Source organism: Canis lupus, chromosome 6 (genome assembly GCF_011100685.1).
Source record: "Canis lupus familiaris isolate Mischka breed German Shepherd chromosome 6, alternate assembly UU_Cfam_GSD_1.0, whole genome shotgun sequence".
NCBI classification, from domain to species: Eukaryota; Metazoa; Chordata; class Mammalia; order Carnivora; family Canidae; genus Canis; species Canis lupus.
The window spans coordinates 40,673,439-40,687,379 of NC_049227.1; the positions used below are offsets into that span (position 1 = coordinate 40,673,439).

At 63.2% G+C, this 13,941-nt stretch overlaps 2 protein-coding genes across 5 annotated transcripts in view; one reads left to right on the top strand and one right to left on the bottom strand.

The window, feature by feature from the left end:
• The window catches only part of AXIN1 (axin 1), a 62,895-nt gene that overhangs the window by 47,840 nt on the left and 1,114 nt on the right, over positions 1 to 13,941 (top strand). For 3 of the 4 annotated variants that reach the window (XM_038540948.1, XM_038540947.1, XM_038540949.1), the window contains exons 5-10: positions 2,364 to 2,501; positions 6,130 to 6,659; positions 7,355 to 7,525; positions 10,037 to 10,282; positions 12,063 to 12,170; positions 13,672 to 13,839. In XM_038540948.1, coding sequence (XP_038396876.1) covers positions 2,364 to 2,501; positions 6,130 to 6,659; positions 7,355 to 7,525; positions 10,037 to 10,282; positions 12,063 to 12,170; positions 13,672 to 13,839 — 1,361 coding nt within the window. The remainder of the gene's footprint in view (positions 1 to 2,363; positions 2,502 to 6,129; positions 6,660 to 7,354; positions 7,526 to 10,036; positions 10,283 to 12,062; positions 12,171 to 13,671; positions 13,840 to 13,941) is intronic. The other variant, XM_038540950.1, reaches the window with a different exon arrangement.
• On the bottom strand, positions 9,842 to 13,811 carry LOC119872226 (mucin-1-like). Its single transcript, XM_038540952.1, has 2 exons — positions 10,911 to 13,811; positions 9,842 to 10,747 (listed from the first exon to the last, which is right to left on the bottom strand). Exon 1 carries the CDS (start codon positions 11,888 to 11,890, stop codon positions 10,958 to 10,960), a length of 933 nt encoding a protein of 310 aa, XP_038396880.1. The 5' UTR covers positions 11,891 to 13,811; the 3' UTR covers positions 9,842 to 10,747; positions 10,911 to 10,957.

Consider the following 13,941-nt stretch of genomic DNA (forward strand, 5'->3'; position numbering starts at 1 on the left):
GCCCGACGTGGGACTCAATCCCAGGACCCCAGGATCAGGCCCTGGGCTGAAGGCGGTGGTAAACCGCTGAGCCCCCCGCACTGCCCCAAGGGTAACATTTCTTACTCAGCCACCCAGACAGAGGTGTTCCCCATCGTAGCCAAGGCTGTGGGGTGCTGTGGCTGGGATGGTCTTCTGTGGTGGGGACACTGGCCTGCACCCAGAGCCTGTACACATCCGTTTTGTCATTGGGCAGTGGCAGGGCAGGGGGACGCGGGCTGGCTCCTGGGTTGGGCGAGGGGCTTGTTGGTGGCTGTGCTGGGGCACGTGGGCGCCTGCCCTGCCCCTTGAGCGTCAGATGGCTGCTCCTCGTGGCTGACGGAGGAGCCCTTCCCGTGCCCCAGAAGGTCCATGGCTTTAATGACAGTCTTTTCCTTGGCGACTTTCCTGTTCCTCTGCAGCTAGAAGGCACAGGTGTGGTCATTAGCATAACTTCTTGCAATGTGTGGCTTTTCGAAGCATAACCTGCAGCCTGGAGGCTCTTCTCCAGACCACACGGGCTTGGGGGTACATCTGCCGCAGCCGAGCCCCCGCGTGTCCTCTCGCCAGCATCACCCTGCCTGTGTGCACTTTGGCCTCGTGAGGACTTTTCACTGTGCCCTTGGTCCGTGTGTGCCGTCCCGCTGTCCGGACCTTGGAGCTCTGGCCACCCGGATGCCTGGCCTTCGGCCCTCAGCCCCGTGTGGGCCCTGCCCCTCTGGTCCATGCAGCGCCCGCGGAGGCAGCACTCCCTGGCCGGCCCTGTCGGCCTCTGCGCTTCTCACATCTGACGTCTGTCCAGGAAGACCCCGCCACGGCCTCTCAGCCTCTCGCCATCCCTACCGCCTGGCCTCTTCTGGGGACACTGGCCACCCTCAGTCGCCCCGTCCTCGTGGGCCTGGCCTCCTCACATCCAGGATCAACCCCGGGCTGCCTGCACCAGCTTGTCGTGCCGTTGACGTGCTGCTTGTGTCCTGGCCTTGCCCTCCTCTGCTTCCCTGTCCAGGGCCCTCTGAGGTCCCTGCAGCTGCCCCTGAGCTCATCAAGGCCAGTGTCGGCCCCACATGGAGTGTTGGTCTCTGTGCCCTGGCCACGACTTTCTCCCCCAGGCTCACGTGTGTCTGAGGTTAGGGACTGTTGTAGACGAGAAAAGTGAACACAGTCGGCTCCGACCCCCATGGGAGGCCTCCCCCCTCCCCCCTACCTCCCCCCTCCCCTCCCTTGGTGGCCCCCCGGGGCCCCCATTGTCCCCCTCACTTAGACCTTGGTGGCTTGGAGGTTTAAATGCTACAGTGCGCCTTGTTGGGACAGCTAATGAAATTGGAATGAGATCGGCTACTTAGGTAATAGTTGCCAGGGCACTCTCCTCACTTTGTACTATTTGTGATGAAGTGCAAGGATGTGTTTGGTAAAATCACGAAAGTGTTCAGGAAGGAGCGGGCTTCGTGTCTTCTCTCATGGCTCAAGGTGCACAAGCGTGTCTGCCTGTGTGTGCACACGTGCATCTGTGTCAGCGTCTGTGAGAGGGGATGGCAGTGCTGGCGGGTGTCAGCAGTTGGGGAATCGCGGTGGAGGGTGGACAGTTCTTTGGGCTATTACGGTGTTTTTAACTTTGAAGTTCTTTCAAAGTAAAGTTACGCCCCTAGAAGACTTACAGTGTGTTCCTGAAAGCTGCATTGCTCAGCTGTTTTGTCCAAAAAGGAAGGTCGTCTCATTTCCCCTGACACTTGTGCCCTGAGTTTTGTGTCTCCCACCCTTAGAGCAGAGCCGCATCCCGAGCCTGGTGTGGGCCCTCGGGGGCTGCTGTCCCGTGCTGCGCAGGGCAGTCCTGCAGGCTGTATCCCCCAGGGCTGGGCTCGGCCCCTCCCTCACACGGTCCCTGGCCCCGTAGGTCTGCCCCAGGCACTGGGCCTCACGGGGTATTGGCCTGGCCAGGCGTGTGCGGGGCACTTCCTGGGGGCGGCTGGGGGCCGAGGTGAAGGACACACCGGAGTTAGCACACCGAACCTACTCCCTGCCTAGGGCCCTGCCGGCTGCTGCCCTGGTGACCTAACCTGGCTCCTGCCGGCCCCCGGCTGCCAGTCCTCTGGTCGCAGAGGCCAAGGACACGGTTACCAGCCTCGCGTTCCCCTCCCAGGTCAGCGCTGGGTGAGGAGAGTTTTAGTCCCACAGCACGGGGGCCAGTGAGGAGGTTGACACGGAGCGAGAGGGGAAAAAATGAACAGTTACGTTAAAATGCGGATTTCACGTGCGATGTCTTGCCCAGAAAGTGCTCGCGTGCCACCTTGGCGCGGGTGGCGGTTCAGAGCCACACGTGCCGGCTAATCAGCAGTGTCTCCTCGCAGCGCACTTACCGAATGCCAAAGGAAATCCGTGTGGAGCCCCAGAAGTTCGCCGCGGAGCTCATCCACCGCCTGGAGGCCATCCAGCGGACGCGGGAGGCCGAGGAGAAGCTGGAGGAGCGGCTGAAACGCGTCCGGATGGTGAGTGCGCCCCTCGGGGAGGACTACGCATGGGCTCGCGCGGTGAGCCGAGTGGAGGGCGGCTTCAGGCCGCAAGGACTGCGTCCACTCTGGGGCTGGCCGCCTGCCCCTCGGAGCCCCCGCCGCCTGCTCTCCAGGGAGGAGGTGCCCGGGTGGGGGGCAGCCGCGGGCGCTCAGCAGCCACTCTGGGCCATGCGGAGCTGGGGGGCAGGCCGAGAGCATGCCCCGCTGTCGTCGCCCATGGGAGCCACGCAGGGGCCACGCGGGCTCAGCTCAGGAGGAGAGTGGTGGCGTTCGACGTGTGCCCAGAGCGGCCTGGCCGGGCCTGCCCCCCCTGCTCTCCTGTTGCTGCAGGCTCTGGGGGCTGGTACGCCCCGTCTGCCCTGCTGGCCCCTCCCGTGTCCCGGGGGCCCCCGGGGAGCACTGCCGGGTCCTGTGTGCCTGTGTGTGTGGACTGGAGCGTGGACTGGGCAGGGAGGGCTGGCGGCCCCCACCTGCCATCGCAGAGCACAGAAAGGCGTGAGGGCGGGACTTGCACGCCGTGTACCTTGTTTCGGGCCTGTGGCCTTGCTGGACGCTCAACACTGTGAAACCTTCATGCAGTTTGTAACTCACTTGCTTTCATGCTTCCTGCCCTAACTGCCAAGGACACACTTTGCCTCGGTCGCCTCTGCGCGTCATCCTGTGAGATTGGCTTCCTCACACGTGCGGGGGCTCCTGTGCTGGGACTTGGGTGACGAGCTCATTCCTCGAGTGAGGACTTCCCCGAGCCCCTCACACTCCACGAGGTGGCTTGTGCCCAAGGCTCCTGCACCCCGTCCTCCTGGCCGTGGGCCTTGCTCTGCGCATAGGGATTCCCTGCTGGAGTGGGAAGTGGCCACCGCTGGGGGCGCCCAGCGGGTGGTCAGTGGAGCAGCGACTCTTGATCAGGGCCGTGAGTTCAAGCCCCACGTTGAGGTAGAGTTGACTTAAAAAAGAAAAAATGGTCACCACCAAGTTTGCAAGTTTGTATTTTCTATTGTTTGCTCAGTATTTATGCGCAGTGCCTGAAATCAAAAACCAGGTTGCGCTTTAAGGAACGACTTCTGTCCGTGACGTTCATGTTTCCGATGGAGACCCGCGCCGTCCCCAGACTCGGGGAGCTCTCCCAGGAGGGGCCTACGCGCTTCCTGCCCCAGGGGTTGTGTGCAGCTCGAGGCCGGAGATGCTGTCGCGAGGCTGCTCCTGGGCCGCGGCACACGGGCACAACTGGCGGCTTCCTTGCTGGCCCTGCCGCTGCCCCCTGGGCTTCGGGAGCTCCCTCGTGTGACCCCGCTCCCCATAGCATGTCGGGACCTGGGGTTCGTGGCGGGGACTGGGGCGCGGGTGTGGTCACGGAGGCCGTCAGCACCATATGGCCCGGTGTGGAGGCGTGTCGGAGCACCCGTGCCAGGTGGCGGCGCCATCCCCTCGGCCTGCTGGCTTCCGGCCAGGTGGGCGCACCGCGGAGCCCCCTCCTCGGGCCCCCCGGCGGCCTGGGGGAGCGGTGGGAGGACGGGCAGGCGCCAAGCCGGATGCTGGCCTGCGGGGCGCGGGTACCCGTGCTTCGTGAGGCCGCCCGGGGGGATCGTGGTCGCTGTGCGCGCAGGCAGTGGGCATTGGCACGGGTGGCGGGCTTGCGGTCTCGGCTGGCGGCCCCGAGTCCCGGCGAGCTCCGGCGGCTGCGTGGGCCCAGATGTGGAGCTGTTTGTCGGGTCGGCACCGGCGTCGGCTCCTCCAGCGGGGCTGCCCAGGTGCTGCCAGGTCCGGCGGGGGCGCGGAGGCCAGCACCCAGCCCACGGGCCCCACGGGGCCTGCCCACCCCGACCTCCAGCGCCCCTGCCGCCTTCACTTGGGAGCCCAGCCTGCTGCCCGGGCAGCGCCTCGGCCTCCGGACTGGGGGGCCCGGCTCTCCATGGCCGAGTGCGGCCTGCGCCGCCGCAGCTCCCCTGTCCCCACGGGTGCCCCTCAGCCCTCGGGGCACCAGCACCGCCGGCAGCGCAGTTGCGTCGCTCACGTTGTGTCTATGCACAAAAACTCCGGAGAAAATCAAATCCAGTAGCCTGTTTACAAGGAATCCACACCCACGTGAGATTCCCCATCTTGTGTGATTTTGCAGCCTATAAGAATGTGTCATTAATCACTGTTTTTTTTTAAAGAAAAATGACTAAATAAGTTAATTTTATTGTGGCGCCTGAGCGGCTCAGTCGGTTAAGCCTATGCCTCTTGGTTTCGGTGCAGGCCGTGACCTCGGGGTCATGGGACTGAGCCCTGGGTGGGCTCTGCGCTCAGCGGGGAGCCCGCCTCCAGGCTCCGGCCCTCGGCCTCCTCCCACTGCCTGCACCCACGTGCTCGCTCTCAAATACATTAACAAATCTTGTTTAAAAACCTTACTTTTATTGTAAAATTTGGAAAGTAAGAGTGGAGAAGAAACAAACTATCTGCTAGGAAACCTCTAACCCTCTTGTCAGGGTTTCAAGACCCTGACATTGATTTTCTGTGATGGCAGAGCCGCTGAGAGAATGTATGTGATCTGGGCCCCCCGGGGTCGAGAGCGTCCCTCTTGCTCCCTGCTGCCCTCGGGGGTCACCGCCAGTGCCCCGGGCAGGCCAAGGCGGAGGGGTGGGGGGTGTGGGGGGGCCGTGGGGGGTGCCCGTCCCTGGGCCGTCCCAGCGCCCAGCGCCTGCGCCTGCGCCCTTAGCAGGCCTGGCGGGCCTGCAGCCGACAGCCCGTGCCAGCGAGGGGTCCGTATTTCCCGCTACACAACTACATTTGTGTTGCATTTCCGAGGGTCTGGTTACAGCACAGGCCCGGTCGGGTCGCCTCCCGTTCTTCTTGGTTGGTAGCGGGTTCACTCAGCATTATGCAGTTTCTGCAGTTCAGTGAGGCGAGGAAGGAGACTTGAGATGTATCTTTGGAGTTAGACTGACCAGATGTTTACGTTTACAAATGTGGTCCTGTGGATCCAGAGGAAACTCCGCTGGTCCAGTGTGACAATGTACCGAGAAACCCGTAACTCGATAATTAAGCAGGAAACAAGAGTTCCTCTGTACAAGGGCAAAATTTCCCTTGAAAAATATAATGGAAACTATGGCAATAAAATTGAGGAATGGGGCCCCCAGGCCGGCTCCACCAGAGGGGCTTGCAACTCTTGATCTCGGGGTTGTGGGTTCGAGCCCTGTGGTGGGGATAGAGATCACTGAAATGAAAATTTTTTTAAATATTGAGGAATAGGAAAATCATTGACTGAAAAGGTAAAAGTATCTTTATTGAGAAACACGAAAGTCAGTATGGAGGTTTCTCAGCGAGCAGGACTCAGGCTGGCACTGAGACCCTTGAACCGCAGGTGGGTGGCAGCCACGGGCGCGTCCGCACACTGTGGGTGAGCGTGGCACCGCTTCCTGGGGCCCAGCGCTTGCGGCTGGGTGGGAGCGGGGGCTCCGCAGCTGCAGGGAGGGGCCCTGGAGCCAGCCCGAGGCAGCTGGCCCCCCCGCACCTGGGCTCCGGGCTCCTGACCCCTCGGACCGCGCTGCAGGCCCACTTCTGTGTGACCCCACCCGTGAGGTTTCCATGACTGACAGGGAGCTGACACGTGGCCCTTGTCCTGCAGGAGGAAGAAGGAGAGGATGGTGATGTGCCCTCAGGCCCCCTGGGGGCCATTCATAAGCTGCCTTTGGCCCCCGCCTGGCACCACTTTCCCCCCCGCTACGCAGACGTGGGCTGCGTGGGACTGCGGGACGCACACGAGGAGAACCCCGAGAGCATCCTGGATGAGCACGTGCAGCGGGTCATGAGGACGCCTGGCTGTCAGTCACCAGGGCCCGGCCATCGTTCCCCTGACAATGCCCACGTGCCCAAGATCGTGGGGGTGCTGGGGGGTGTGCCCTCTGGGCACGGTAAGCACGCACCCAAGTCAGGGGCGAAGCTGGACACAGCTGGCCCGCACCTTCACAGGCACAGCCACCACCACAGTCACCACAGTGCCGCCAGGCCCAAGGAGCAGGCCGACGCGGAGGCTGCCCGCCGGGTCCAGGGCAGCTTTGCATGGGGCCCGGAGCTGCACGGCCACACAGCCAAGCCCCGTAGCCACTCGGAGAGCGTGGGTGCCGCCCCCAATGCCAGCGACAGCCTGGCCTACAGGTGAGTGCGTGCGGCAGCCTGAGCCGTGCCCTGGGGTTGGGACCGGGCATCCTTTGTCCCTGAACCTGTGGGTCTTCCCGGCCAGGAAGGGGACCGTGAGAAGCTGTGTCCCGCGGCTTCTCTTCTGCATTTCTAGGCCACGATTCCCCTTTGAGAGTCCTTCAGCCCTGGGGTGCCCGGGTGGCTGTCGGGTGAGCATCTGACCCTTGGTGTCAGCTCAGGTCATGATCTCGGGGTCGTAAGGTCAGCCCTATATTGGGCTCCCTGCCCAGTGGGGAGTCTGCTGTTCTCCCCACCCACCCACCCACGGTGTGTGCGCACACTCGCTCTCTCTCAAATCTTTAAAAAAAGAAAAAATGAAAGTGATTCAACCATAGCTGCAGTGACTGCAGGCATGTGGTGGCCTGAGTCCTGGCGCCAGGCATGGGTGCTGGGCCCGGCACGGGGGTGCCGAGGTGGAGGCCCTGGTTTCCGAGGGAGGCGTCTGGGCGGGGAGTGGCTGGGTCCCCAGGTGGGTGAGGGCAAATGCCCTAGCCGTCCTGCTGCTGTCGCCCGGACCCCTTCCTCCGCATCCTGCCAGATGGCCTTGGGGCGGAGCCCACGAGGACACGACTGGCGAAGCCACTGGGTTAGGGTGTGGTCCGGCGTCAGGCCAGGTACAGTCAGCAGGTGACTCGCGGCTCTTGCTGTTGCAGCGGGAAGGCCGGCACTGCCTCCAGGAGGAATGCCAAGAAGGCCGAGTCGGGGAAGAATGCCAGCACTGAGGTGCCCGGCCCGTCGGAGGACACAGACAAGAACCAGAAGATCATGCAGTGGATCATCGAGGGGGAGAAGGAGATCAGCAGGCACCGCAAGGCCGGCCACGGGTAAGAGGCGCCCAGTGGCCTGGCTCGAGGGCACGGCGCGCGTAGAGCTAGCCGACAGCCTCCAGCACGGCTCCACCAGGGCCCTGGCAGCTGTGGCCCTGCCACCCCCGTCTCAGCACATGCGGCGGAAGCAACGAGTCCATGGCAGCGGGGGCCCCAGGGGAGTGGGGGCCTTGATGTAGCCTCAGCGTCCTCAGGGCCGTGCCCGCCTGCTGCTGAGCTCTATCTCGTCACCCTGCCTCTGTGTGAGCTCCTCGTGCTACGCCCCACCTGCCATCACACGGCTGCTCTCGGGAGGTTATTTCTGGGCTGGTGACGCCTCTGCATGACACTGACCTCAGTTACTGGGGAGGTGAGGCTGGTACCTGCCCGTGTCTGCAGACAGACGCAGGGAGAGCCTCCCGTGCGTGCAGGTGCCCCCCAGCCATCTGCGGTGTCGGCACCGTCTGAGCAAGGATGCAGGGGCTTCTCCAGGGGAGCTGGGCCTCCAGATAGGCTGTTGCTGCTCCACGTGGGCCCATCCACCATGGGGAGACTCTGAGGGGTTGGGGGGCTGGTCAGACACCTCCCAGCCTGCAGACACCTCACTCGCAAAGCAGCCACCCGGGCCCTGGGGCTGGTGGGATTGACCCATGGGTGGGCGGGCCTCCCATTTCCTCCATCTCAGACGCCCCTGGCCCTCCATCGTGGGGGGCAGTGCACACCTGTCCTGCCCATCCTGGGTGGTGACAAAGGGTGGGGCCCCCCCTCCTCTGGGTCCCTGTGTCTGGTCTCCAACAGCCCTGGGCACACACGTGGTCACAGAGCCCGTCCTGGGCTAGGGGTCTGTGCAGAGCCCCTGGCTTGCTCTGGTTGGGGTGGGGGGTAGATGGAGGCTGCTCTGGATTTCTTCCTTTTTTGGGTTTCTGCAAGGAATGGCTCCATCCTGGCCACTCCTCCACCCCAAATGGACAGAGTAAAAGGCACATCTGGAGACAGTCTCAGGTTGGAAGGTGCTTGCTATTAGGACAGGCCATTGGGCGATGGCCCTTCCTTGTCTGCAGCAGGTCCCTCTCGCCTTCAAGCCGGGGGCTGTGTGCCTCTGCCTTTGTTCTTACATAAAGCAGGTAGGCAGGGGGTGGGGACAGGCAGGGAGAGCTAGGAGGGGGCGGGGGGCCCAGATCCAAGGTCTCCCCGGGGCTGGCCTTGCGGCTTCTTAGGGGGCAGAGCCTACCTCCCTCTGGGGTGCCTTCCCTTGAGCTTCTGGGGTCGTGAGCCCTCTTTTTGGGGCTTCCCCCTCGCTAAACCCCTCTTTCTGAGGCTACAGCCTCAGCTCAAGGACCCTCATGTTTCCGCTCAAATTCATCTAGCAGTTGAGCAAACGCATAGCGCACAGCCGTGAAGCATCTTTTGTGCTGAATTACAAAGGCAAAGCTGTGCTATCGTGCAGAGGGGAAAACCCAGAAAAAAATTACATGTTAAGAGTTACGCCACTTAAGTATTTTTGACAGGGAAGAGGATATACCAGTATAATGGGAGTAGGTATTTTTAAGTATGATATTTTGGATTATTTATATTTTTCTTTGAATTTACTGTGTATTTTGAGTTTCTCACGAGGAACATTTGTTTTGACGTTAAAACGTTTTTTGGTTTTATTTTATTTTACTTTATCTTATTTGACAGCATGAGAGAGCGAGAGGGGGAGTGAGAAGCTGGCTCCCCAGTGAGCAGGGAGCCCAGAGAGAGACTCAGGGCTGGACCCCAGGCCCCGGAGATCAGGACCTGAGCCGAAGGCAGATGCTTCACCGACGGAGCCACCCGGGCATCCTGATCCTGAAATGTTTTTTAAAAACACTAAAAATGTTTCTTTAAAAGAAGTTTTAGGGCAGCCCGGGTGGCCCAGCGGTTAAGCATCTGCCTTCAGCCCAGGGCATGACCCCGGGGTCCCTGGATTGAGTCCCACGTCAGGCTCCCTGCGTGGAGCCTGCTTCTCCCTCTGCCTGTGTCTCTCTCTCTCTGTGTCTCTCATGAATAGATAAATACAATCTTTAAAAAACAAAATTAGTTATATAGGATAGGATTTATATATTTTTTTAATTTTTAAAAAATATTTATTTATGGGAGAGACAATAAAGTTTCAATAAAGTTACTAAAACTAAGTTACGAAGGGGGTACCTGATGGCCGGTTGAGCGTCGGCTCAGGCCACGGTCTTGGGGGTGTGTGATCGAGCCCCTTGGTGGGCAGGGAGTCCACGTGATGTTCCCTCCACCCTCCCCCACTCCCTCGCTCTACAATAAATATATATTTTTTAATTACAAAAGAAAAAAAAAGGAAAGGGAAAAAAATCACAAAAGAAGTGTGTGACATAGACATGTCTGTGTCGTGTACAGGAGGAAACTGCAGCAGCTCACATGCTGGCCAGGGTCAGTGGTGTGTGTGGCCACCCCCGCCCGGTCCTGGTCCCGGTCCCTGGCACCTGCCTGTGGCCAGGGCTTCAGGTGCTGCCACGTCCGATTCTCTTGTTCCCAAAGGTCCTCTGGTGCCAAGAAGCAGCAGGTGCATGAGAGCTCCAGGCCCCTGTCTGTCGAGCGTCCCGGGGCTGTGCATCCCTGGGTCAGTGCTCAGCTCCGGAACTCCGTCCAGCCATCTCACCTATTCATTCAAGACCCCACCATGCCACCCAACCCGGCCCCCAACCCTCTGACCCAGCTGGAGGAGGCCCGCAGGCGTCTGGAGGAGGAAGAGAAGAGAGCCAGCAAGTTACCTTCCAAGCAGAGGTATGGGGGTCAGGGAGGGCAGGCCGCGCTACCTGCCAGGGCCGCGCCAAGCGCCTCGGCACTACTTAGGGGCCAGAGCTCCCCAAGGCCCGGGGCTCCCCCAGACAGCCCAGCTGCCCGCCCCCTGGCAGTCCTGGTCTCTCCTTTCCACTAAGAGCCACCGTGGGCTGGCAAGGGGCCCTGCTTTGTGAGCAGGGTCTGGGGGGGCAGGTGGTGCTGACCCTGTCCCCGTGGGGATGGAGAGGGAGCCCTCTTTGCTCTGTGAGTGGACACTCACACTGGCTCTTGCTGGGAGCCTGCAGTGCCCCATCACGTCGTGGAACAGCTAGAGGTTGGCGTCCGGTCACCCCGGTTGCTGGGCAGGCTGAGCTCAGTGGGGGCCCTGGGGGTGCCGTGAACAGTGCCGTCGGCAGCGGGCAGGACGGTCAGCACTGCTCAAGTACATACAGATGTTCAGGTTTTCTCCTGGAAGGACCCCAAGAACAGTGTCCCCCTTGCCGTGCCCTCCTTGGCCTCGGGGACCACAGAGGTGGGCCCACTGGCGATGCAGCCTCCAACAGACCCTCCCCCGGCGGCACCCCTTTGAGGTAGCAGGTGTTCTCTTCAGGCTACAGTGTGGTTTCCCTACCTTTTCAGCTGGGCCTCGAGGTCACTTCTCCCACATGGAGCAGGGTCTCAGGGCGGGTGGCTCCACAGTGACCCTGATCTCCTCGGACTTGGCCGGCACGCCTTCCCCCGTCTTCGATCACTGGTCATGTTTCCCAGGGGCCTCGCTGCGGGGGCCATCCAGCTCTGGGAGGCTGGCGGCAGGGTGCCCGTCTCATTGGGCAGAGCCAGGGGTCTGAGTGTGTCCCCTGGTCTTGAAGGCACCCACGTTTCCGGCTTCTGTCTCACACCGTGACCCTGCCAGCCTGGAAGCAGAGCGCTGGCTGGCATGGGAGGTTGGCCTGGCGCAGGGATGCCACGCAGCCTGACAGGGCCCGGGACCTGAGGCGGATGGGGTGGCAGGGCTGGCATGTGGGAGGTCCTCCCTGTCGCACAGACCCCTTGTGGGGTGCCGTCCTTGCCACGCTTGGGGTGCAGGGCTCGCGTCTGCTCTCCCACCAGCACCAGCAGACCCCACCAGCAGACTCCTGCTGCAGAGACACCAAACCGCCCCTCGGGCCTCTCGTGTCTGGGGCTGTGAGCCTCCTGACAGGTTTTGGCCAGAGGCTCTGGCATCGCCACTTGTCGTCGGTCCAGGCGCATAGGCCTCTTATCGATGGCTGCAGACACGGAGTGAAGGTCCAGGGCAGCAGTAGGGTGCGGGGCCCCCCACGAGGTCCTCGGGGACCCCCAGGCTGGCAGACGAGCAGTCGCCTCAGGGCCGCCAGCCGGCCCCCAGGACGGAGCAGCGTCTGAGCGCCGCCGAGGAGGAGCTGTGTGCGCGGAGGCAGCGAGGCCAGCCCTGGCCCGGAGGCCCTCAGGGCGGATGAAGGGATGAGACCCTCCTGCCTTGGATCCGCGCTCCCTGCGGGTGGTCCCAGGAGCTGCGTCGTCCAGTGAGGCACCTGGAACTGTGACTGACCCTGACGGAGCCCTGACCTTCCAGCCCCACGGCCAGAACATGTTTCCTCTGCCTCACACAGGCTGAGCCGTGTCTGGCGATGACGCAGCCTCTTGGGGGCTCCTGCCCCACCTGCCAGTCTGTGGCCCCTCGGCCGCGCCGCCGCACCTGCCCCAGCGCCCCCCCAGGCACCCACCCCGGCACCTGCGGCTCACTGACCCGGTTGTTCCCTAGGTATGTACAGGAGGTCATCCAGCGGGGGCGCTCCTGCATCAGGCCAACGTGCACACCTGTGCTGAGCGTGGTGCCAGCCGTGTCGGACTTGGAGCTCTCCGAGACAGAGTACGTGCGCCGCCCTGGCGGGTCCCAGTACCGCTTACCCAGACTGCGCGCGGCCAGGTCCTGCAGTGGAGCCACTGTCCCCGGGACCGTACCTGGGGCGCCGCACTGGAAGACACGGGCCGGGCTCAAGCTTCCCGTGTGCATGGAAGGAGATGTAGGCCGTCCTCGTGTGCCCTGTGGCCAGCAGGCCAGAGAGGAAGTTGTGCTCTGCCTCCGCTCCGGCCCATGTCACCCGCACGCCGTGACTGGCCGTGGTTCCCCTGGCTCAGCACCTGCATGGTGGCCCGGCTGTGCGCAGGGGCTGTGTGCACACCGAGCCCGCTCCGTTCTTGTGTGGAAGGCAGGCGTGCGTGGACGCGTCCGCTCCCCGGGCTCGTGCAGAGCAGGGTGGGCACTGGGGAGCATACGTGCACAGGACAGAGCGAAGGAGGGCCCCCTCCTCATCCCAGGCGATGCTTTGTCATGTCCAGCCCGATGCCTGAGGGGCTTCACTCCTCAAGGGTGGTCCCTGCGTCCCTCCTGCAAGAACGGACCCCCCGGGGCCCCTGCCCCCCAGCGGGAGGGTACAGGATGCGGGCAGGGCAGGCATGCGAGCTTGGCTCGAGCAGTGGAAGGCCGCAGGCCCAATTAGGCACCTTGTGTGCCCAGGAGCACGAGGGCGAGGGAGAGTCCCCACCGAGCGCTCAGATGACCTTGTGATGCCGTAGTCCCCTCTGGCAGGGCTCCGGGCCGGGGCCACGGGCTGCGCCGAGCCCACCTGGGCCGCCCTGGGGCGGTCACGGGGGTGAGCTGGATGACAGAGGGCACTTGCTGCCTGTGCTCTCGGACGCAGAGCAGTGCTCAGCACAGGCAGGACCAGCAGGCAGGTCGGGGACCGTGCGGCCTCCTGCCCTCCCTGGGGAGTCTGGCCGCCCACTGCCTCTGCTGTCTACACAGGGTGTCCGCGGTGAGCAGGTCCCTCTCCAGATCCCGGCACAGTGCTGTGTGCAGCCACCAGCCGCCGATGTTTCCGAAGCGGGAGGGCTCTAGGCCTTTCCGAGGGCACGCGCAGTGTAGACCCGCTGGGGCTGCGCTGGTTCCAGTAGCCTGGGTGTCTTGGAAGCCAGGAGCTGGGATCCGCCGTGGGGCCTGGCCCAGAGAAACTCGTTCGCCATGTTCAGTGGTCTGCGTATGGGGTGCCGCCCCGCCGACTCAGGCTGCAGGTGGAGACCTGAGGCCGTGCAGTGGGTGCGGCAGTGGTGGGCCACTGAGGCAGCTGGGCGTGGGGCGGGCAGGCGGGCCGTGAGCCGGGTCCACGCTGTGTACTGGAGTGCGTGGGGTTGGTGCCCGCCCGGGACCCCATGGACTGAGGCCCCCCTGGCCGGGCAAGGTGCTCGGGCGAGGGCGTGTGCGTTCGGCGAGACTGGCCGCTCCTGCGCGCCCTGTGTCCTGGGGCACCCGAGGCCCGTGGGCTGTGCCCTGGGACCCGACCCAGCCGTCACTACTGCACCTCTGCCCCCAGGACAAAGTCACAGAGGAAGGCGGGCAGTGGGAGCGCGCAGCCGTGTGACAGCATTGTGGTGGCCTACTACTTCTGCGGGGAGCCCATCCCCTACCGGACGCTGGTGCGGGGCCGCGCAGTCACCCTCGGCCAGTTCAAGGAGCTGCTGACCAAGAAGGGCAACTACAGGTGAGACCCGGGTGGGGCGGGGACCCTTCACAGTGCTGGTGCCTGTGCAGCAGGTGTGCACGGCGAGGGAGGAGGGGCTGCAGGGGGGGCCGCGGGGGGCGG

What these genes read in the sequence shown, in the direction of transcription:
- LOC119872226 (XM_038540952.1), bottom strand. Translation starts at nt 11,890, where the DNA reads ATGTTCTGGCCGTGGGGCTGGAAGGTCAGGGCTCCGTCAGGGTCAGTC.